Source organism: Corvus kubaryi, unplaced genomic scaffold, assembly GCF_017639235.1.
Source record: "Corvus kubaryi isolate FWS band 111438036 unplaced genomic scaffold, C.kubaryi_AGA036_p1.0 66, whole genome shotgun sequence".
Lineage (NCBI taxonomy): Eukaryota > Metazoa > Chordata > Aves > Passeriformes > Corvidae > Corvus > Corvus kubaryi.
This window is the reverse complement of record NW_024582054.1, coordinates 6,686,660-6,712,230: the sequence shown is the minus strand read 5'-3', so window position 1 is coordinate 6,712,230 and position 25,571 is coordinate 6,686,660. Positions and strand designations below refer to the sequence as shown.

At 38.9% G+C, this 25,571-nt stretch overlaps 1 protein-coding gene across 8 annotated transcripts in view; it reads right to left on the bottom strand.

Moving 5' to 3' along the window:
• Positions 1-25,571, bottom strand: part of MEIS2 (Meis homeobox 2) — a 172,879-nt gene that overhangs the window by 4,397 nt on the left and 142,911 nt on the right. For 2 of the 8 annotated variants that reach the window (XM_042047494.1, XM_042047495.1), the window contains exons 10-11: positions 1,574-1,713; positions 172-282 (exon numbers count right to left, since the gene is read on the bottom strand). In XM_042047494.1, coding sequence (XP_041903428.1) covers positions 172-282; positions 1,574-1,713 — 251 coding nt within the window. Of the gene's footprint in view, positions 1-171; positions 283-1,573; positions 1,714-10,679; positions 10,773-25,571 lie in introns of those variants that run through there. The other 6 variants (XM_042047497.1, XM_042047498.1, XM_042047499.1 and 3 more) reach the window with 4 other exon arrangements.

Sequence of the window (25,571 nt, the reverse complement as noted above, 5' to 3'; positions counted from 1 at the left end):
CGCCACCCTTCCCCCGACCACACCCCAAGTGCAAAAGAAAGAAGCAAGGCAGGCAAATGTGAGTCCTTACGATGAAGGGAGTTGTGAAGACGTGAGGTTGGTGAAGAGCAATGGGGGAGAGGAGGCTGCAGCTGCACAGCTGCAGTGCAGAGAAGGACACAAAGATTCTACCTGCAGGCCGGATTCCCATGTGCTGCTGACCATCCAATACAAAGCTTCCCATCGGCTGACCCTCTGGACTATATGCTGCTCCTTGGCTCACTGAAGGATCAAGAAGAAAACCTGATTGTAGTCAATCGTGGACACAGAGGAGAAAGAAGAGAAGACATACCAAACAATCAGCAATTGTTCCAGCTTCAGCACTGAAACGCTATATACAATATCTTGGCTGTCACTTTAAACTCAGGTTGTGCTTTTTATGAGCTGATTATGTTACCAGGACTATAGAATAAAAATGCTATAGGGGGCCCAATAAACAAGTTTGTCAAGTCAGTTCACTTGCTCAGGATCTGTTTCTCTACTTACCTTTAATGCAAAACAGTGGAAGCCCGTTGAAGTGCTATGTGTTTTTTCTTAACGAAGTAAGTACCTATTCTGTTCCTCTCTAATTACACAAAGTTGTGAATCTGGCATTTGTGACATAGGGTATTTACGACGAAACTTAATAAAACTTTATAAAACTACTCTCACCTACTCTAGAAAGAGTTGGGAAATTCTGGACATGGCTTTTCCTATTTACGTATACACTGCATTTGGCTTAATGTTTTGCATGGTTAGTTGAGTTAGTGTTTTCCTTTTACACCTGTTAATGAAAAAGAAATTTAATGCTACATGGGAAGAGTTTCCCAAAGGTTTAATAACTTTTTCAAAAACCTTTAAAGCGAAGCAGCAGGCGAAATCACCATCAAGTTAAAGCCCCTGTTAGTGACAACAGTCATCACCACATGGAGAACAGTTTTATCCCATAACCTCATGTTAGGAAACCACAACTCCCTAGTATGCTGAGGAAATGCATATTAGAAAGTGGAATGATTAACATGGTACCAGTTCTTGTGTAAAGTGTTACATATTCCAAACGCTTTAATAGAAATGTAGAAAAGGTATTGTTAAAAAAATCATGTGTTTCACTGGGAGCATATCTGGTACATTCTTAAACAAAAGTAATAATCTTTTAATATTTTCTGGCAGTATGGTACCATGTCACATTAGAAGCATATTGTGAATAGTCAAAGCAAATGAATGGATACAATGAGTTTTACAGCTCGCCTTCCAGAAGTGAAAGCAATGCATACACCAAGGAGTTGTGGGTAGCAAGAAAATGAGATTGTCCTGCTGATTGGATGCAGACAAGCAATGAGTAATTCAAGAGCTCACAGTCAAACAAACTGCTTGTGGCACTACTACTTGTACCCAATTACCAATTCAGAGAGAAAATAAAAAGCAGTTTCAGTAGAGTCAGGGTGGGAAATCTCCAATTAGCACCAATTAGCGAAGTTGCTTCCTACAGAGGAATTCTGGGGACATAAGAAAAAAAAATAATCTCCCAGAATGCCTGGTTGGAGCATTTATTTACCAGGTGATGGGACTCCTGAAGAATAACTTGATGAGGATTTGCGCCTGTGGGACTTGAATACAGATACTACTTGGAACTTGCCTGCTCGATTTGACTGGTCAATCATAGGCTGTACTATTCTTCTTCTGGCATTAATAAACCTGCAACAGAATACAAAGAATAGAAGTCCTTTCATCAGCTTGCTTCTCTGTTTTGAGAACACCTCTGCTTTAAAACTGACAGGATTTTAGCGTGCTGTGGAAATGTGTTTTGCTTCACGTTGCTTTTTTAAAAGAGTATAATTTCACTTTAAAGGATTTTCCTCTAAGTGCTCAGAAATTGTAACGGGTAACACGCTTATCTTACTAGCCAGTTTAAAGCTGGATTTGCCAGAAGGCTTTGAACAAATAAATGCGACCGAAAACTTGTGTTAAAAGACAATTGTTTCTTTAACTTCTTTTAAGTGGCTCAGATCCTGGTTAAAGTTCACAGGCTGGGAGACTTTCTTTTCCCCTTTCCATGTTAGGGACCCAGCTCCCCTTGCAGCTGGCCATAAATGAGGACCAGGCTTTGCCACTCCGTGCTTTCACAAGGTATCGTTAGGTCAGCAAAGCCATCAATTAGGCTGTCTGAAGTTTTATCACCAGCGCAGCAGCAATAAGTGCCGGCCCAGAAAGACTTCTGCTCTTCTACAACTCCTGTAGTTGGAGCCTGTAAAGGCGAGGGTCGTTTGGAGGTCAGTGCCAGCTGGGGGCCACCTCTGTGTCCAAGCGGGGACACCCCGTGCAAGGCGACCGCCCGCCTGCCCTCAACTCAGGCACCTTTCAACTCGTTAGAAACCCCCAGCCACAGGTACATGTGGTTAATATTAGGCCCAAAATAACCTTTTTTTTTTTTAATCTCGAACTGGGGTGGTTGCCGAGGCTTTTGAGCACTGGCAGTTAGTTGGCTGTGGATCCTGGATTTAATTTTGCTAGTAATCCAAAAATAAGTGCTTGCATATTTCTTATTAGCTTAATGTGCAGCAATCCACATCAACACAAGCTAAGCTAAATTAATTTCCCTAAAATAATTTTAAAACTTGCCTATTCACAGAATATCTTTGAAAACGGCAATTTTCTATCACTCGGGAGCCACACTTGTTTTTGTCCCTTCTCTTTGTGTTTGAGAACACTTTGGAGCCTTCGCGCAGGTTTTGTGTGCTATTTCACAGCTCAGGCTTTCGCCTGGTGACCCTTAAGGAGTGCTAATGAAGTCGAATACTAGCGTTTAATCCTCTTCAGAAATACTAACATGCCCATCATCCAAAACAGCCTCCAATAATTGCCATTGGGCCTGATCCAACGCCTAGCAAAGTCTTTGAGTCAGTTAACTGAAAACTAAGTTCATCTGCTCATTTAGTAAATTGCTAGCCTTTATATAGCATCAACTCTGCAAGGCTTTTTGTCGTGCTTCCCTCACTCCCTCCCACCCTCTGGATAAATTCCTTCGCAGATAACAAAGGGTGGTGGCACACCTTCGATTGCATCTTCTGTAATCACAGTCATGGAAATTTCATCAGACAGATGCATAAATGCTACAAGTAACACTAAAGGGTTCTTTTGCATCTCTCTGTTTACATCCAAAAGACATTCTTTATTCTTTAGGAAAAGTATCATTCAGTTGTCAGAAATGTCATCCTGCCTCAGAATTAGTCATGATTTCAAGTATTAAAATAAAAACTCAGGCACAATCAATATACTTGTTTATTCCCTTCTGACTGTGGCACAGTGAAGGCATCTCCTACCCCAGTGCTGTGATTTTGAAGTGTGTTTCCGTCCTCAGAGACAAAGGTCCCTGATAGGACTTATTTGCTAAGTTGCTTTCCAGTAATGCTGCTGCGCTGACCAAATGGAGCCTGACCTGAACCTCCTCCATCCAGCACGCCTTTTATCAGCTAAAGTTAAGGCCAATAGAGATTAACAGGAAAGCCTGATAAGACTGTTTTCTCTTCTCCTATGAGCTTCTAATGGTGTATACAGATGGCAAGGTTTTAAAGAATGGAATGAACACTTATTTGTGCCTGTAAAAAATCACAGAAACACCCCCCCACAGACGCACACACTTTCCATCTTACTAACCCCTTTTCTTCAACCAGGCCACTCTTCAGGAAAACCAAATTGCTCTTTCATTTTTTTTATTTAAACCCCAACCACTTTTATTATTTACATCTGGTGGTCCCCTTATTTATGTCCCTCTCCATTTCCCTGCACACACACCCCTGCTCACAGGGCTGCGAAGCATTATGGGCCTTGGCTCTCAGCAGGAGAACTCCACACTGTCTTCAAACAAATAATTAAGGGGAAGGTTAAAGGTTCACCCAGAGGTCATATCTTTGGATACTCCTTAGAAAGTTTACATTAGTAAGAAATGGGTGCCATCTGAAGTGTTCTTTCAATGGGCTCGCACAACACGGCAGAGCATTAAGAAAATTCTACATCCTTAAGGGTTTCAGGTGACATCTGCTTTACCTCTGAGCATGGAGACTGGGATACTCTGCTCCAGCCTTACACATTCGACAGTCTCCAAAGACTAAGCCTTTGGGATAGCTGTTGAAAACCCCATCTTGCCCAGCCATTCACTCCCAGAAGAGCGTGGCCTTATTTCATCCTGCCGATGCAAATAAAAGCAGTCTTTCACTGCAAACTCTACCTAGAAGCCATTCACTAGTTGTTTTGGCCATGGGAGATCAAGCCCCAAAAAGTGAGTCCTCCATATTTGTTTTCCTACCAAAAAAAAAAAAAAAAGGCAATAAAAGTGATACCATTTGTCCAGTTAAAACTTGTGAAAAAGAGCCCTTGGGTTTGATTTCTGATTTCATTATTTCTCCATTTTTCTTTTGCACATCTGCATAACAGCAGGTGCAAGCAGTGTCCTCTAGACCATCAACACTTCATCTAGAGAGAAGATACACTGATGTATACTTGGAAAGATATAAGAGCACAGGCTTTAGGCATCCAGGTAATTTTGGAATTCCATTTCTATGGCTCCTCTGAAAAATCTTGTCCATAAACAGCATCAGTTATACCCACCAGTGGGTATGTCGGAAAAATGACACATGGAATTATTTATATTTGCAAGATTGCAGGTGCAAAACATACATTTCAGGTGAAGCTAAAAATCGAATCCTAGTTTCACTAGCAGTAGCTACATCATGTAATGCATCAGCACAATTGGTAGACGAGGACACAGAATGCAGTGTTTGTACATTTTTATTTATTCCTTATATTGCTCCATAAATATGCACAGTGCATAACAGAGATGTAGATAACAGAGTCCCTGCCCTAGCCTTTACATTTTTTGAGGACTGTTTTTGAATCCCTCGGAGAGCCATATCCAGGGCCAAAGTAAAACAAAATACAGCCTTTTGCACAGCACTTCAGTTTGTGTTGCAGAAACACTCTGATGTTGTTTTGGCACAAATGTCTTCAAAAGACATTAAGAGACAGGTGAAAAAAGAGAACACCAATGCCACTGTTTGCAGCATTATTTGGAACCGTATAAAAGCAGAATTCACAGCTCTGCTCCTGACACTAATTGCTTACCTTGCTCATACCCTTCACCCAGAGGCCAAAGATTGAATGGCCTGAAAAGATGAGTAAAATCTATCAAAAAGACATGGATTTCTTTGTTACTCTGCTGTTAATAGTAATTCCTATTATTTGGATGATAGCAGCAGTTAGAGGACCCAATGAAGCTCAGTCTCACTCCACCCCATGCTTCACAACCACACTGTCCAAGAGAACTCAGAGTCTGAACAGATTTCCAGGCAAAGCCTGGGGGAGAGGAGAGACGCCTTCTCCCTGTTTGCAGAGGGGAACAGAGACAGAAGGAGATTAAGTGACAAGGCCAAAGTCATACAAGAGATCTTTGGCAGAGCCACACACCCAACATAGATTTCCTCAGTCCTCTTTCAGCACTCCTACAATCTGCTATCCATATGCTATCTTTCCTTTGTTCCCCCAGCTTAACAGTCAGCACACTGGCAGGGGACTGCAAAGAGAGCTCACATTGCCACTGTTTGTGCCTTACCTGCTGTGTAGATAAAGATGGGTCATCAGCCTCCAGGGTGCGAGGCAATACCTTCACAAACTCTACATTCATATGGTACTTGGTCCTCATTCCAGAATGATAAATGAGGTGTGTAACGTTTAGAAATACATGTCATTGACACAGCAAGCTCAATAAAAAACTCACTCCCAGCATTTTGCAAATGACAGATTACCAACCTTGCGTATTCGATCAATAGCCATTTGAATAGAAAGGTTTTTTGCATCTTGTATTTTTTTCTTTAATTGCTAGCTAAAGCACATCTATTTCCTATAGCAAGAGTCTGTCTTTCTCACACAAGTAGTTCTGGTAACTTTTGTGGGACAGTTTATAAGAGCACAAATGAACAAGACCTGTCTCAAAATGCACTTTTATATAGACTTTTAAAGGAAGTAATTTCACTTTTACCTGCTTACAGAAAAACCCAGTAGAGCAGAAAAGGTGCACTAGTGAATATGCAATGTAGTCTGGTGATTTGGTAGCACTAGTCCTAATTGGTTCCTACCACTGATAATTAGCATGACAATATAATCAAAATATATGCATTTAATCACATCTCTTCAAATAGAGACTTGGTTTTCTTTGTCCAAAATAAATATGCATTCTGTACTTCATAGGAAGCCCTGCAATTAATCTTCTTTATATATTTATCATATTTTATCTCAAGTCATATCAAATGACATTAAACTCAAATTTGCATAATACATTTTATTCTTAAATAATGTTCAGATAAAATCAGAGATATTTCTGCAAAGTGTAAAGAGAATAAATAGCAAATAGTGATCTCTTAATCTGCTTTTTCAAATCTGGCACACTCAAAAATAATTTTGTTGTTGTTTCCATTGTCTTTTTTACACATACTGTACATAATATTTTGAAACACTGGGACCACACCGTAACTGAATCTGCCTAAGATTAGTTCTTGAAATGAACTGTTAGTGACTGTACTGATTGGCAATCAGAATTAGAAACATCTCCAGCTTTGCTTTATGGCTATCATGGAAAATTCACTTTAAGTATGTAGGGTCACAACAGGTCTTGTTTCAGGAGGATGAAGTGCATGAATGCTTAGGGAACTATAATTCGTTCCCAACTTGGGGCCTAATCTGAACTCAAGCAGAGAGTGATATTTAACTCCCGTCACTTGTCTGTATGTCTAATATCTTCTGCGAGATGAACTGGTGCCAAACTGAGCCAGTCCCGCCCCAGCAGTGTAGACTGCTCCCCATGAGAAACTGAGGAACAATGTGGAGCCACCACGTACAACTCAAAACTTCAGTGTCAGTCTTCAATCTGGATTTCCACTTAAAATATCTATCCCAGAAAACGAGGTGCTAAAATATTGAATTTATTTAACAAACCAGCCACTGCATAAATCGGTTCTCAATTCTTTATGTGAAAACCAGAGAAATAAACAAATTTGTGAGATGAATTCACAATCAGTTCCTTAAAAGGATTAATGACAAGGAAAGTTTTGACTCAATTTTAGCCCAAGACATTTCTGGTCTTAGACTTGAAAAGGACAGAAGTACTGAATGAACATTTTTACAGACTTAGTCATAGAAATAATAAAAATACAAGTAACGACAATAGCAACATTAATTTGGGGTTAGAATTGTTTGCTTTCTGTCATCTGAACAAAAAAAAATTAAAAAAATTTTTAGGTGCCCAGGGGAACAGTCTCGCAAGATTTTTCAACAACCTGCCAAATGTGGATGAGCTCAACTCTTATTAAACCTACATAAACGGGAGCTGAGCTTGAAGAATAAATGGGGTCTAAGCACCTGCTTCAATGTTTTTGCTGAGTAAGAGTCTAAGAATGCATGCTAAAAAATAATCCAAATGTTTTCACCTTGGATGGGGAAATAAATCCTTGCCTAAATGATGTTTCAGTATTTGGACTATGAACATGTCAGTGTTTAGCTCAAGTGCATATGCTACACTGATCCCTTGTTGCCCAAGAATGCCCTAATTTTGAAGGGAAAATAACCAATGAAAGAGTCACAAAAAATGTTTTCCTAAGCAACCCAGAAAATTACTTCTTTCCCAGGCAGAAAAAATAACTTTAAAAGTCGTGAGCTGCTCAGAGCAGTCTGAAAGAATGCATTAGAAAAGACTAATTTGCAGAAACACTTTTATCAATATCCACCCCCCTGCCTTTACAGCACTCTTTGCCTATCACCTAAACTTTTATCCAAGCAAGTAAAATCTATTTATCTTAGTTTATTTAATTTCTTCCTCCACTATGTATTCTTAACTGACAGAATTAGGTTTAGGCATCCTTCAGTATGTGTATGTACAAAAATAGTTGAAAAAGCCCTAGTTTATGCTTCACTGAATCTATGCCACACCTGGTTACCAACTCATATTTGCAGCATTCCTTATAGGAAATTTAAAAAAAGCTGAGTTAGTCACCTGGAAATGAGCCATCTAAATAAGGCTTCCCTAAGTCATGAATATTGAGAAATGGAGTCAGTTACACGATTGCTTTTGAGAGGAAGCGGGAGGGACAGGCAGGTTTATTCCCTGGCAAAGCTTCACCTAGTTTTGGACAGCCTTGTTAGAGAAGGGGGGTTAAGGGCTGTTTACACCAACTTTCTAAAGCTTATTCAGACATCTCACATCTGTTAAAGGTGTGATTCAAAGGACCTAAGTCAGCATCCATGTTTGGTGAAGACTTCAGAAGATGACAGAGAACAACTTAGCTGGGTGCCCGAGGTAGGTGCTAACCATCCCAAAGACTTCTGCCGCATCTTCTATGTTTATGTTGGACCTCCTAAAAATACGTCGTGCTATTTGGAGCTGCCAATTGTTGGAAATCATGATTTCGCTCGTCCTGTAACTGTGAGACTGTCCTAAAAAAATCAGAAATTTAAACAGTGCTCTTCCCAATGTTTACTTTGCAAGTTTTTCAGTCATTGCGCCACATTTTTAAAATGCTCTTCTCAGCCACACAATCTAGAAACTTATTTGAAAAGATTCTCACATAACCATTGTCTCCTGGAGCTGGGACCTCGAGTTAACATGAAATAACTTGAGCCTTGTGATAAAATCATAAGAATTGGCAAGACGGGCAACTATTCACCTCAGAGGAAAATCAGCCTCGTTAAACGTGTAACTCTCGGTTACCAGATTACTCCTTGCGAGCGCGGAGAAACCATTTGGCTCTGCCGAGGAAGGCCCTGGTGGCTGTCACGGGGAGCACCGGCACCGCAGCACAAACCGCGGGAGCCGCCCAGCCCTCGCCCCGGGGCACGGGCTTGTGCGCAGGGGCTTCTCCGGCAGGGAAGGAAAGGCCCCAGCCGTAGCTGGAGCTCCTCCGTGCTCCCCACGAACCTGGGGCCCCGCAGCCACCGGGGCCGCCCCGCCGGCCCGTGCTCCGCGGCCTTCACGGCCCCGCGCCAGGCCCGCGTCCAGCCGTTCCAGCAGCGCCGGCCAGGAAAGAGCCATCGCTCCCGGCCGCACAACTGGGCCGGCCTCGAGGTCCGGCCTGGGTGGCCCCAGGGGAGGCCTCCCGCTGTGCAGCAGGGCGCCATGAGGTGGGGCCAGAGCACCGCTGCCGGACCGGGGGTGCCGCTCCCCCCGCGGAGCCGGGCAGCGCCGTGGCCCGGCCCGCCTTTGCTCGGTGCGAGCCCCGGCGTGGCGGGGCGTCTGCCGGAGGAGTGCCGCTCCACACACGGCACTGCCGCGGCCGGGCAGAGTTTTCCTCACGAGCTCCCAGCAAACCTCAGCCTAAGTGGAAAAGTATCATCCCTTATTCCCCCTTGGTTCCTGGTGAGAAACAAGCGCCTTTTGGTGCATGCCACGTGAAACCACAGAACACACAGCAGAAGTGGCTGTTCCTCTTTTGACAGTGCCATCAGGTTGTTCATATATGTTTTTTTTTTTTTTTTTTTTGTTTTACCACGCACCGTAAAAATGATCTTTTAAAGATACTTGAAAGGAAGGGAGGAGACAAACAGACATACTTCCTTAGCTATTCATATCTTACAGATAAAATGTAAAGTCAATAGACACAAGCCATAGTATTTAACCTCATCCTGTACTTGATTTATTGCAGATGGGAATCAACTAGAAACTGAATCACTTTGAAATTTTTACTACTGACATTAAAATTCCAAGTTTGTATACATACATCTTGTGGAGACGCTAAATACAATTTTAGCTAATTTGGCATGCACTTGGATTTGCTAGCACTTAGAAATTCATGTTAAAGGTAGACAACAAATCTCCTCTAAAATCTTAAATAACTCATGCATTTAAAGATGTGTAAATTTGTCATCTTAAACTCCTAGGAAAACATTTTCAAAACTAATTAGGGTCCAACAGTGTTGAAAATGCAATCAGGAGTTGAGGGACCTCATTTTAGGTAACTTTAAAAAAAAACCAAACAAAGTGTAGTTTCTGAATAATACCACATTCAAGTATTTTACACCTATTTTTAACTTACCAGTATTTAACATACTAATTTTTTAAAATCAATTCTAAATTGTCTGAAAAGGAGAGTTGTCAACAAGTTTAACATCTGTTTAACTTCCCTGACCAAATAAGATTAAGGCACTAATTCTCCTTTTACTTTTCAGTGGAAACTACCTAAGTAGCAACTTGCCAAAAATGCATAAAGGTGTTTAGCAATTATGTAGTGGGTATGTTTGAAGAGATCAAGGTGCACTCACATGTCCTGTGCTATGGGGATCTCTGATTAGCTTGTCATCTACTCTGAAGAAGATGTAGCCCAACTCTCCTATACTATGTAACAGGCCAGCTGTTAGCTGTCTGTCAAGCACCTAAAGTGGACAAGTAGTCCAGGAGCAAAAATGTCACTCCTTTGATCTGGCAAGGAGCAGCTGCTGATTTATAGAGTAGGACTTTGTTCTTCTGTTCTATTTTACTTTCTTTCCTAAGGCAGAACCACAAAATCCAGCAGAAAAAAAAAGTGCCATTCTCTGCAACATCAACAAGCTCTGACAACTGCAACAGGGTTTTTCTTGGCCCTAACAAAGCTCTCAGGCATCTCCTTTGACGCTCACCTTTTTTTTCCTTCTTCTTTTTGCAATGCGGTAGTTATTGTTTAATTCAGCTTCTGTAAATGGAATGGACTGTGGCCAGCAAGCCTGGGGCATAAACACACCTGTATGAAAGAAGCCTTATTGTAGCAACCATCTACAACCAACCTGCACATGCACTACCAGTTCGTGAGTTCAGAAGGAATGTTCCATTTTCCCTGACAGTAAATTTTGCCTTAAGATAACTATTTTTGTACCCACTGTCCTGTCTTGACCACGAAGCTTGTGCACTTTTTCATTGTTATTAAAATCTGAAGGAAAAAAAAATGTATATTTTTCTACCTGTCAACCAGGGAACGTCAGGAAATTGGATCCAAAGAGCCCACTTTAAAAAAAACACAGCCAAAATATATTTATAGAAATGCACTGCTGAAAGTTTGAAAACTAGGATCCTAAAGATGTGTGTTCTGTTTCAGACACAGTGATGCAGTTGCAAGCACCTCCAGCTTATACTGCTGCAGATTCTCCTCAAAAAAAGCATTTGGCAGAACAAGAACTCAGTAAGAAAGAGCATTTGATGCAACTAACCAGACTGCAGCACTGCCAACCCTGAGTCAGTGCTCCAGACACTCTCTTAGAAGGTGCTGAGCAGATTTCGTGAGGTGATCTGTTACACAGGCTGTTAAAGTCCTGCCTTACCCATTGGTGTAGCAAGAGAGTTTTCCTTTATTTCCCTTATGATCTGTTTTCAAGTTTATTAGCTGAAAACCCAAACCTACAGGGCACAATAAAAGGCTGCAGTGTAACGCTGCTGAAGAGGAGAGAAGCTGTGTGTTTGACCCTGGTTTTTGTCTACACACATGTTCAGATTTCTTTATACTGTAACTTTAAAAACAGACAAAAAGGGATAACAAAAACAAAGATGGGAAGAGGTGAGGGTGGTGGGGGCAACATCATGACTACAAGATCTTTTGCATATATGTTAGCTTGTGGAAATAAATAAGAACTATTACAGCCAGAGCCCTAAGGGAGGCAGGAAAATGATGATATACAGGATAGTATAAAATGATATATTAAAAACTGTGCTGTCAGTGGAACAATAGAATATTAAGCAAAAGTCCATAATAATTGGCAGATATTTAGCTGTAGACATCTTTCTTTGGTTGGTGGGTACTAAAGTATACGTGAGAGGAAAGAGAACTAGTTAGGCAATTAGAAGTAATGGGCATAAATAATACACTATGTATAAATACATCTCCCCCTTTCCCAAGGTATAGCTCTTACCCAGATACACCTAATAATCTCTCAGTAAGTCATACCCACATGCTGATATCCCTTGTGTTTTGCTCTTTGCACTGTCTGGGTACTGGAGATTCTGCTTATGTAAATCTCTCTTTCTGTAGATGCAGATGTTAATGTTTTCCCTTTAATTTTTACAATACTGGTGGCAAGACTTTATCAAATCAGAGGGTCTAATGTCTTAGTAGTTAAAGATGTGTCAACACCACAGACACCGTGAGACTGCAGCTTGCCATGTTATGGAATACATGCTTCACAGTGATGAGCTGGCAGCAGAACAAGTGTGGGACAAGTGTATTAAGTATGCTAAAATGAAGAGGTAAATATACAGATCTTCCCTGTGTCATACTGGTGAAACTTTTGCTATCTCTCATCCCATCTTGTGTTCTCTGTATTCCACATGAATCAGGGGGAAATGTTCTAAAAACATTTTTGAGAGTTTGTTACATATGAGTGTTCCATGGATCCTTGTGTCTTAGTTGTAAGCCAAACTGGTTTGGAATGGAAAAATTAAAAATTAAAAACCTCTTCCTCAGCCACTTCCTCAGCCTATCGCTCTGTATCCCAGGCTCTCATATTTTCTGACCTTCATCTCTCCAGGGCTCAGTCTTGCTCCCTCACCTACCTTGCTGGCTCCCCAGAGATAATTGCAAAGTACAGCTGGCAAGTCAGTGATAAAGCCTGCTGGTGCTCTGCACGGGTCCTAGATGGCCAGATATGCTGTGATTGAGGGCATATATGTGGATGTTGCACCATTTCTTGTCTCTCTGCCATTTTGAACAAGCTTCTGTCTTCTGAACAAGCAAGGACTGAAACTGTCAAGGTTTGCTCTTTCTAAAACCTTTGAAAGGCTGGGTTCTGCTGATTTCAGTACTTGGTGGCTTATGGGCAGAGCAGAGCATTGGAGATGCCTGTGCGCAAGTACGCCACGTTTCAGTTGTTGGCGCTAAAGAGAGGTCTTTTAATGTATTTTTCTTTCTTCTGTTAAGGGATGTGTAGCTGGAGAAGTTTTTTTTTAATGCAGTCATTCCCACTTAAATAGCTCATGTGAAAATTAAGTCCTACAACAGAAAGAAACTTGAAACGGGTGTATGTATTTCTTCAGTCAAAACTAGCTGGTTCTGTAATGTGTTCCACTATCCCATATTTTGCATACAATTGAGATACATGTCATGAAATGAAACCCAATCTATATAACCTATCTAATATTTACCTTGCTTTCTTTATGAGAGCAGTTTGGAAACTGTGTGTGATCTTACATAATTTTAATAACTGGTTGCTGATGGATTTCGATATTAACTCTGACTGTTCTGAATGATAGGATGTAGAGGCTTAATTTTCAGAATTTCACTAATTGTTCCTGCACTGCGTAGGGGTAAAGGCATCTAAGAATATGTGTATAAACCTGCATTTGAGCCCACAAAACTTGTAATGGCAGGGCCATGTCCAACAATGTTCATCACTTCATCCTGGTCTAGTAAAACACTCAGATGCATAAGGCAAATTTTCAAAATTATTAAGTTCTGTTATCAAAATCATTGTAGGCCCTGTAAATGTTCCCAAATGTTCAGTGAATTTCTGAGTTAGAAGGCAATATTAGCAAATGGGTGTTGACACTAGTGCCTAAATGTAGCTGATCTGCTCTCAAGGAAATTTCTGTCTCTGATTAGATGTTCCAGGAATCACCAGAAGGTGGACTTAGATACCTAACTACATTTTTTGGTTAAAAAAAACCAAAACAAACCATCACTTAACACTGAAAATGCCTAAATTAGTTAGGCATGTAGATTTCTACTTTTTAAGATCCCATCCCATCATCATTTCCGCTGCTGTCTATTTGTGTTTCCTAACAGTCAGTTACTTTCTGCAGTAACTGTGCTCTGAGTTAGACACTTATGTCCAATCAGGATTCCTATGGATCCTTTTAGACAGACAGACATCTTAGGACAGGCCTGATCTTCCTTGTAATAACACAGATAAACATCTCTCCTTTTTAGCTGACACCATAATTATTTGACTGTTTATCTGGAAAGAAGGAGATCAAGTTTTACCACCCTATCCTGCTTGGTTTGGAACACAGACATGAGCATGGGTCCATCACCTTCTAAAAGAATATCTGAATCACCCGCAGATTCAGTACAATAAACAAAGCCCTTTCAGTTCATGTTCTGAAGATGTTTCACCTGAATTAAGCAATTTTACAGTCATAATTAACCAGCACTTAACTTTCACACATCTGAAGTTAGAGTCTTAACCAAGAGGCTGTACAGTCAAGCCCATGTTCTTAATTAATTTTGTTTTACTGCCTAGTTGTTACATACACAAAAGAACTGGAAATCAGAAGAACAAGAAAGGCATGGTAGCGAAGAAGAGTAAAGATGGAGCATTATGTTCAATAGCCCATTGACTGAGAAACTTGACTCAATTGGAACAGTTAAGACATTGATTTAAATCAAGATGAAGAGAAGACCTGCAAACATATACTCTATTTAACAAGTGAATTTTCTAGCCAATGAGTCATTGAGGATAGCACTCCCTCTACCCCATTTGACTCTTTTGTGTAAAGCTTGGTATGGTTGATATATGACAAGAGCTTTGGCTGAGTTTGGCCCTTGGGGAAATACAGTGAGGCAAGGCTGATTTTGTGTTGAAAGTTGTGTCACTGTGGAACAGGTTACTGTCTATTTATCATTCTATATGTATTTGTGTTCCTACTCCTCTGTCCTGGAGGTCCTTTATATAATAAAATAACGGTGGACGGAGCAATATCTCACTTTTACAGTATTGCTAGGTTTACAGTTCCAGATTTCTCAATTATATTCCATTCTAAGCAGGTTTGTGCATGCTCACCAGTGGAAAAAAAGTATATGGGGACCAAAAGTTCTTAAGCTTCTTGGGACTAGATAGCAGCTAGATGATGCTGGAAAATTCAGTGGTGGCAAATGGTAAAGATTAACTTAAACTAAAGATTGCAGGGTTTACACTTGACACTCATAAGCAACTCAAATGTGATACATATCTAATGTGAGGAAATATTTAATAAAATATGCTACACAGATCTTTTATTGTGGCTTAATTAGTTCATAAGCCAATATTTTAACAACACTTTCATAAGAAGATCAAGCCAAGGTTTATATCATTTTTAACCAACCTTTGAAAGAAACGTAAAATTTAAGGTCAATAGAAATATTATGTAAAACAAAAAAAAAAAGCCAATGAAAAGAGGAAAAAAATGCACCAAATTCACAGGTAGCATCTTCAAACAAAGTAGTTCAGCATCATACTTTTGTGCATAAGAATTTAAAAATTATTTTGATAAGATATTAACTATAAATGGAACAAAAGCAATGTTCTTATTCTAATACATTGTCCAAACTGAAGAAAATTTAGGAAGATAAATCAGTTAGTTAGAAGAGGGAAAGTTATTCTTTGTTTTTCGCTTCGAATTATTAAAATTGTCAATGATTTGCTTTCTTAGGAATAATCATATCTTTAATTTGATAGCAAAAATCTTGTAGCATTTAACTATTTTGGAAATCAAATATGCCTTTCTACCTGCAAACTTGTAAACTTTCATCCATATAAAACAGAGTAATAGAAGCTGCAAATGCAGACACCCCTTCAGATTGACTAAAGGAGAATTTCCATTTCTTTTTCTTGATTCTCCCCCGGTTGTTATAATCAGTCTTTCCAGTGTAACTATATTATGATCCACAACATTTTTAGCATCATTGTAATCATAACAGCTATGCTTTATATCTGTATAAATCACATGAAGTTTAGCAGACCCTAGTAATGCCACATCTGTTTTAATCCTAGTAAATTCTAGCCTAAGACAGCATACCCTGTAGTGTCTCACCTGTGTTCTCGGAGACGTTTCAGGAAGTGCATTAGCTCTATGAGTCAGTGAAATAAATAAAAACAAATATATTGGTCAATAGCAAAAGAAAAATTTAGCACTCTAAAAGGGTTTTGACAGAAGCCTGAGTTGAAAAATCCAGCTGTATTTTATATATGTCCCTTAACCACCAATCAGTTTTGCTGAGATGAGTGGTCCAGTTAGCTGCCTAATTTTTGATGCCTGATAACATGTGTTCCCACTAAAAAGAAATGGGTCTAGATGACCTGTATTCCTTTAATTCAAGAAACTAGGGTCTATAAAAGAACAAATATGAAAACATAATAATGTGAAATTCCACCAATTTCACAGTTCCGTGTACCTGATTGCTAGAACAAATCTGATGCAAAGATGTGCAGCTAAGATGGGTGCCTACACTTCATTTTCAAGTGTAGTAAAAACAGATAAAAAATTGGAAAGGGAAAATCTTTTTGGGCATGTTTTGCATCCAGACCAAAAACCCCCATTTAATCCTTCTGCCAAATTTATTCCGAGTGCTACCAAGATCATGCTCTGTTTTTTTCCAATATAGCACAGACCTATAATAACTGCTTAAGCATGCCATACTGTATTAATCTTCCTCATGAATGCTGTCCCAAACCAGTTTCCATGGAGAGAAATTAAGAGGTATGTACAGGCAAAGGAGAAAATATATGGCTATCCAATGATACAGAAAGGCTCTTTAGATACAGAAAGGCTCTTTAGATGGGAGCTATGGTAGAAAGGAAGTATTTTTCAACGGAGATTGCTGAACTGAGGGGAGGACAGCACTAGACAAAGTGAGCAGTGAGGAGAATGGGGGGAGGAGAAAGAGACACCTGTGTTGAAGTAGGTTTCAACATTTTTTTAAAGAAGACAATTTTGAAATTGATCCAGAAAAGGATGGAGGAAGGTTGCTGAAATGCCTAAAGTAGGACATGATTTTTTTTTTATGTGTGTGTGAAGCACCAGCTTTTGATACATTAAGGGGGGATGAAGAACTGGAACGTAGAGTCCTGGAAAAAGGGGACTACAATTTTCAAGGTGGGAAGAAATGAAGGCAGAAGAAGAATAGACAAATTGTTGAAGTGGAAATAGGAAGAGGGGTGGACACTGGAGGTGTGAGAAAAAGAACACTAGGAACACTAGGAAATGCATGTGGGTTTGGGACAGTGCGAATAAATGTGTGAGGAGTATTGAGAAGTAAAACTCGTATTTAAGAATGTCTGAGAGAGTAATGTTGCTCTGGGTTCACTGCCAATTTTGTTTGCCAGGTTATAAACCCAAATATAAAATGATAATAAAACATGAGCTTCATTTAGACAATACTCTCTTTATTGTAATAGTTTGTTAGCCAAGCAATCTGCAGTAGCTGCAGCTGTGGCTTGTTCCATCTCATCAGTAATTTTAACTCTAACAGTCATTAGTGTGAAGCTTTCCACAGTATTTTGAAGTGATACTTTCCTCTCAGTTCTTGAGTTCTGTTTTGTTTGAATGGACTATGTATCCTTTAACATCTAAATAATTTGCCCTGAAAATCATCACAACACAGCTACACTTTGGAACAGAAGATGTGAATATGGTTCTGATAAAACTATGCAATATTTGTTATAAAAAACCCCAAACAAACCACAAACACAAAATGTAGCTTTGAACAGTTTATGATTATATATATTCAATATCTTTCTCCATAATATAGTCCAAAGGACCAGCTCCTGAAACAGTGTGCACCTCTGTGAGGGGATGGCCTCTACATGCCATCAGCTGCTTAATCCTGTCTGTTTGTTGTGTGCAAAGCATGAAGTAGGCTATTACTTATGACTGCTTTAAAAAGTGCCTGCCTGCCCTATGACTTTTCAAAAGATCTCAGGATGAGGTTAGCATGATAAGGAGCTTGATTTCTCTAAGCAACAGTTATTCAGACTGATGTCACCTATTCATTTACTGGAGACCATACAAAAAATATAAAAATAAGAAAAAATAATACGCAACAATTGGACTTAAGTCTGAAAGGACAGCTACACTATCATTACCACCAAGTGCATAAAACATGAGCTCAATGTTGTCCTACTTAAAATTACTTAAAATTTTCCTGTGGAAGAACAGCAAACTAATTTATAAAATGATGGGGTAAAAGTAAGAGAAGCCCCATTAAAAGCTTTTTCTTTTCTTTAAATGAGAGTGGTGTACAGAGTAGGACTGTTTGAGTTTGAACCACTTATTACCTTTGTACATTTGTCTTTCTTAACTTCTATTAACTGATTAGATTTCCCTTAGAAGTAATTGTGCATTGACAGATAATTGTATCATTGTGGCTTCTTATTGGGGAAAAGTATTACATCCAAACACTTAAGATAGATAAAACCAGATGGATGTATCTGTCTGTCCATCAATCTCTGTACTCAAGAAGTCTTTGGGTATTTTTGGAGAATTAAAATCAGTTGCAAACAAAAGGGGCATTTTAAAGAAGCAAAATACACTTAATTAAAAAGATGTCAAAATTCCTTTATTGTCAACATCCACAAAATCTGTGACACGGTGATGTTGTGTAACTTGAATACTAGTTCTCAGAACCATAATGAGTAGCTATTAGAAAAAGCAGGGACTTATTATTAGTATCCCCACAGAGTTATCTTCTAAATTATTTATACTTGCAACACTTTCACATAATGGCAGTTTTAAATTCAAGCAAACAAAGCAAACCACACAATAAAGAGAGGGGAAGAGAATTGTACAGAAACATTTTCTGAATATATGTAGTTAGAAAGGCGAGTCAAACAAACTAATCAGATTTTTTTTCCTATTCAGATTCTCATGAGATTTGCAATAGACAGCATCAAAGCTTTCTGAGGTTGTGTCACCTTGATAAAGGATTGAACAGCCCTGTATCTGTTTTACGTCTCACATCTAAAATGTAAAGGAATGCAACTTAATTTGTCTGGTGCAAGTTGGCTTATTTTCTTTGAAATTCCACAGCAGACCATCCACAAAAAGCTTAGCTATCTGAAGGGTGCAAATGACACCAGAGCCTTGTGTTCTCTTACGTTCATCCCCTAGGTTATGGTGCCAGGTTTGCACAGGAGCTGGGAGGGAGCAGCAGGGGAAGATTGTTGGTTTTATATAAACTTAGCATTGTGAATTACTGATTCTGCTTTCCACACATGCTTTACTAATACACAGTGTAATGATTAACACTTCAGGAGTCAATGAATTTCAGAAAAATTGAGGTGGGATGCCTTTTTTTTTTTTAAAAGAAACTCTTCAGCCAAACTCAAGTCTGCTCAGTGCAGAGATAATTTGAGTTAAATTGAAGAGAAAATAGCTGAGACTGAAGACTCTAATGGTCTCCTTCTGGGCTTAAACTGTTTGCGTTTATGAACATATAAAGATCATCCTGTTCACTTTCCATTAACCAACCTATGAAGTTTTGTCTTAACCATCAAAACAAATTCCAGCTGAAATCACTTTCTTATTAGGTTACTGAGCAGTTACATTTGCTTACTTTAAAAACAAATTTCTACCCCACAAAAAGGAAAATCCCAGCATGCTTTTTCCCTCTGTAATAGAAGTACGTAGCTAAATATTCTCAGCTTTTTGTCAGTCATAATAGAAGCAGGTTTTAAAAGCACCCAGTTATTCTGAGTGCCTCTTTTTCTGGACATTCGGTTTAAGGTGCCCAAAATAAACACACAATGAAAATGCTGGCCTTCTTTTTAAGCAAAACGACCCTTACATGTACTAAAAATGTTATTTGCCTTATGCTACTTCAGTTGCACAACACTCCCCTCATTGATTACCGTCGAGTTACATTAGTTTAAAATTGGAGTAACTGAGTAGTGGATCAGGTCCTATAGTCAGACATATGTTTTCCACTACATAATGGCTACTTATATATTTATGAATTTTAAAATGCTTTTCAATTCAATTATCATTGTTACTGTGTGCAGGAAGTAAAGAAGTAAATTGCAACCAAGCTTTCAGGGGTTTATTCCCTCATGAAGCACTTGTATTTCAAGTGTCGGGGGAGGGCAACTGTACAATGCCCTCTACATAATAAATGATACTGTTGAATATTCTTAATGTTTTTGTGTTTGTGGTTTTAGGGACAAAACTATTACCTGTTGGAATTTACATGCTATGTAAAATGTAGTAAAGGATACTGTGCTATCATGTCTTTAACCAAGCTGCACAGAAAGTTTCAAGGAGGTTCAAAATAATTGGTACTCAGATCTATTCTGTTCTGATCACCCCTAGAAATAGCAAGTACTCAAAAAGTGATAAACAGCTTTCAGGCAAATGCATAACTCCAGTGTCAATTGGAGTTATGTGCAGACACTCAGAGCAGAAATAGTATATAGCTCTCCATTCCTGAACATGACAGTCATAATAAACCTTAACCTCAACATTCCCTGCTTTCCTCAACCACAGCTAAAAATGCTACACACATTTCTACCATCTAATGAACCAGACATTAAAAGGAAACCACGGATCTATACCAGTAGATTATCAGGAAGAGAAGTGTGAAGTGAATACTTGCTCATTACAGTATCATGGTAGTTACAAAAAGGAAAGACCTAATACATCACTGTTGTCATCCTTCAGCAAGAGTAGGGGATAGTCTACCATTGGAGGTCCCAGCAGCTACTAAAATAACTGCTATTAAAGTGGATAGGGCAAACATATAATGCAAAATCCTTGGGGACAGAAACTCAGACTCACCGTGGTGAACCTGGAAAGGAATGATGGACGTTTGTTTTACTCTTCTTTGATGGCAGTACACAGGAAGGAGACACTATGGAGTGAAGTAGGACTTTGAGTTTGAGTGAATTGTGTCTGGTTTCTGAGTCTGTTACCTATTCTCTTTCTTAATGTGTATAAACCAATTCATAGTACATGATGACTCCGATTATGAAAAGAAGGGAGAGGTATAAGACTTGCTCTTTAGAAGCAAGTAAGTAAAGAAAGAATAGGAGTGAGTGGAGTTTAGAACTGACTCCTTTTCCACCCACACCTCCTTGAAGCACTGAAATGATCAAAACCTACAGCAAATAGTGGTCAGTAATGAATACATATCACCGTAATGAGCAAACACAAAGAACAAAACTCTGCTATCGTTATGCCTCAGAGACATATTTCATGCTATTCCTACAGTTTCACTAATAACCAAACCCCGAGTCTACCTGATGCTTAGTTTCCTGTTGGTTAATAATAATTATTATTTCTTCCCTGTCTTACCTCTCATTTTCCTTATTTTGATATGATACATTTTATATTGGTTTTGAGACAATTTGACAATAAAGGGCACAAAAATATCTAGATACTAATATATCCATTCTTCTGCACTGCACAGGATTTACCTTCTTCTGATTGAAATTCTGATGATGGCTGAGGGCCTGATTGCGCTAGCTACAATTACTAGAGTCTGGTTTACAATTTGTTCTGTAACTGTTATTCACAAGTAACTTTTCAAAAGTCTTTCTAAGATTATTTTTTTTATGTGGATAATTAGACTGATATTTAAGAATTCTAATCTCATATAAATGCTCAATCAAAACACATATTTTCCTGTGAGCTAAAAATGTCTAGATTTCAGTTTTGATTCTCAAAAGAATGTTATTGTTCCTGCAGGATGTGAAATGGAACATAAAAGAGCACTTTACCTCACCATTTGAATTGGATAAATTTTTTTCTCCTCTTTTTTCTTTATTTTTAAATGTTTAATTGATTATTGTTGTCTAGGGTTTTTTTCCTTGATATCTTTATCTTCTTCTCCTGTAAGTGTGGGTTTACTGCTTTTAAAAAATCTACAAAAAGAATATTGTCCTCATTTTGTGCTTTTTATTTTGTATATTTAATTCCTAAATAAAAAATAGACATTTTCAATTGCAGGACCCCATCAGTTAGCTGTCTCTCTTAAGGAGTACCAAAGAGAATACCAACTAATTCTGACTGTATGATGAGTATTCCAAGACGCACCAATTCATCTATTTTTTACAAGCCACAAAACAAATGCTGGTAATTGCCTTTTGGCAAGTACTGATAGGAACTGGACTAAAACTTAGAGCCGAAATTGCAAATATTTTGGCATATGAAATACTTTCTTATCCATAAGATAAACCTGTTACCAAGTGGTAGATGGACAAATTACAATGTCCTCATGAAACTCCAGGTTAATGCCTCCCTCAGAAAGAGGGGAGGAAAGAAGAGGGTTTAAAAAAGCCCAATAAATAATCTTTGCAGACAGTAAAAAGAAATGCAACTCAGCAATCAGAGAGAAGAGGAGAAAAATGACCACTGGAAGTGGGAGGGCAGGATATACAGATACAGAAGAAATTCACTTCTACAGTGTGCACAGAAAAGTCAGACACCTGAAATGACTTGTTCAAATACATTTGTGGGCAAACCCACATTTTGTGTTGAGGAAGCACAACTTAAACCAGACTATGGTAGAATGTGGTATCTCCACTGTCATGTTTCAATACGAATTATTAGAGACCCTGGTTTAAAAAGGACAAGAGTGTCGATGTAGACTTCAGAAATTGTGGCAGCAGGCAGAACAACTATTTGTGCTTATGTTGAGGAAATATGTAAGCTTCTCTGTGGCAGCCTGTTAACCTACTGCTTTTGTGATGCCACATTTCCCCTCCTGTTCTCCCCTTCCCTTAGCCTTGGCCATGTAGCATTACAACTCTTCTCTGCATTTTGTTTCACTTCAGCTCTATTTATTTTTAATACAAGCCTATTTTAATGGATTTCTTTTAGATACATTTCCTATTAAGCAGATGAATTTGAGATTCTTTGCAACATGTGTCTTATTTGAAAACAGATGCTATCCTCTGTCTGATGAAGTGAACACCATGGAGAGGGATAGCAAGTCAACTCACTTTGGCTTCCAGTGAAAGAAACAAAGACCAACAAAAGAACAAGAGGTGGAAGTGTGCTGAAGTGGCACTTGAGGACATGGTTTAGTGGTGAACATGGAGGTGGTGCTAGGCTGACAGTTGGACGTGGTCATCTTAGAGGTCTTTTCCAACCTTAAGAATTTTATGATTCTATGAGTGTCAGGATCCAGCAGTTTTCATGGACCTAGTTCTAGGCCATCACAGGAATGGTAAGTCTGATTTTCCCTGGTTTTGCACTATGTAAAGTCTCTCAGTGACAACAAAGTTTCTCTTCATTTACTTTGGGACAAGCAGGAGTGTCATCAGATCAGAACCTCCCAAAATTTTATATCATATGGGTCCCTTCCAACTCAGAATATTCTATGATACTGTACTTTACAGTATATAAATTGCAGGCACGGTAACTACTGGACCTTGGAGGAAGGTACAAGTAATAAACATCAAGCATCCTTTTTCTTTTTCCTTAAAAAAAAACTCTTTTATGTATTTGAAGATTATAAGTAAACAAATTGATTAAAACAGTCATTGCTTCATTGCCAGGTCATTTTTTCTTAATCTTGAGATTCATAGTGGAAGTGAAGCATGCATGCCAAAGCACCTTCTGATTTATCTGACACTGATATTTCTTGCTTATTTTACAGTGGCTGGAGACAAGAATCTTTATGCCGTTTTCTGAGCATGCAAGTGTAAGCAAAAAGTTATGTGTTTCCACTGAAATTCATGTTACAGGCAGCTTGCATCCCCTTAAATGACTGTTTCTTGGAAGTAAGTTATTGTGCAAAGTCAGGGTCAGAGTAGACTATTACAGACCAAGCATCAAGAACACATGGGGAGGGGCATTGCTGGAGAGGAGTCTGTGGGGATAATTCCCCACTGTATTGTCCCCATGGTGGTATACCCTGCATTACTACTACACACTGTTCATTTAAAGTCACCACATACAGCAGAAACAATTCATACACCCCAAATTTGCTGGAGTAAACATTCATAGAATCTGTGTCCTGAGCTCAAGATAAAACACCTATATCATGTGCATGTTTTGTAGTGTGGCTTACAGATGCTTCTCTGTGATTTCATGTGCTGGTGAATAGTATTGACGACTGTTACGCTGGTGAAGAGTGTTGAGGGCTGTAACAGCTCTGTGGTGGTACAGGTGTTACTGTATCTTCAGTCATTTGCTATTTACCTCCACATCATGACACATAAAAAAAGGAAAAGATGGACACAAACTGCTGCAGTCCTTTGCAGGAAACTGCCATATGTCTATGTGTTGTCCTACAAAAGCTGTTTGAGTAAGTTATTTCAAATGCTATTTGAGGACTGATTCAAAATTCACAATTGAAATCTGTGGAAAAACTGCAGCTCTCCTCGACAGACTTCAAAACAGGAACATGGACAATCAGAAGGAGAGACTAAAGGAGTAAAACTACTTTGAAAATGTGATCTTAATCTGCCAGCCCCCAACCACTGCCTCACTTGCATTACCTACACAGGGACCCAGTGTGACTTTCTGGGAAAGTCAGAGAATGAAGCAGCAGAATGCATATATATTTAGGGGAAAAATATCTTTTACAAAATATTTTTATGTTATGTTAGTGCTTTTCCATCTAACATATTTTAATGTGATTTTTTAGTTGATTTTTTCTTGTGCTATAATATCTTGTCACATAACACAAAACTATGTTAGTATGATATTCTAAGAACCAGCTTTTGCAGTTTTTTACCAGCTTAAATTTGTTCCTTCAGTGTTTAGTTACTGTTTGAACACCTCTGTGGAAGCACACAGCTCCATCTCAGGGCTACATTCTGGTATCTTTACGCTGTTCACATGGTGAATCCACTTCCTGATGATACTTAATGTCAGAAAGGCTGTGCAGACTATTATAATATTGTCAGGAGACTGAATAATTTAGGGGACAGATTTCCAAAGCTATCCATGTACATAAAACAGATATGTGCATTGTATTTATAACAGTATGTGAGGGTTTAGAAGTTGACCCACTACTACATTGTTGTGGTACACAGTGAGCTTTGCGTCTCAGCTGGAGCTTCTAGGAGCTGCCTTATTATGACTAATAAGTCTACAGATTAGGTGTCCTGGACTAGTTCTCCAAAAGAGGAAAACCAGAAATCTCTGAGTAGAGTTGTAGGAAATACTTGCAGTAGGCGCAATCAAATAAAATTAATATAATGCTGGATTTCAGCAGAAAACATGCACCTCAGCCAAGGTTCATAGAGTGATTTTGGACTCATCTTTAAATTTGCTTTACTATCATATCGTATTTCAAATCTAAAGGAATTGTTGTAGTCAAACTGATGCTCAAACCACAGCACTGTTTCTGGGTTTGTCTGTGATTTTTGGGGAGAAAAAAAAAAAATTAAGTGGGAATTTTGACATATACAAATAAACAAAGTCATGTGGCTGAGGAATAAAGTTCTTCCTCAGAACTGCTTTTATGCAAACATGACCCTCCAGAACCTGAATGAGCCAAAGACTGTTGGGACTTGCTCTCCCTGATTTAGCAGTTTACTTAAGCGTGTGCCTGTCTATAAGCATATGGATAACTTCATTAACATGACTGAGAGTTAGGCAGGTGCTATGACAGCCTAATGGAGTTAGGCCTTGTCTGAAGAATGAGTTCTGAGTGTTTGTTCTTGAATAAGTCAGCCAACAGTCATCTCAGCTTTTGCTGAGCAGACTATTTTGTCCTTTTTATCAGTGGCCTTTGACTAAACTTAACAATATGATGCTCAGCAAGAGTGAAAACTTTTGGTTCTATATAAAATTATTTCAGCTCATTATAATTAAGGCCATAGACATCAATCATGATTTTATTAAAAAAATG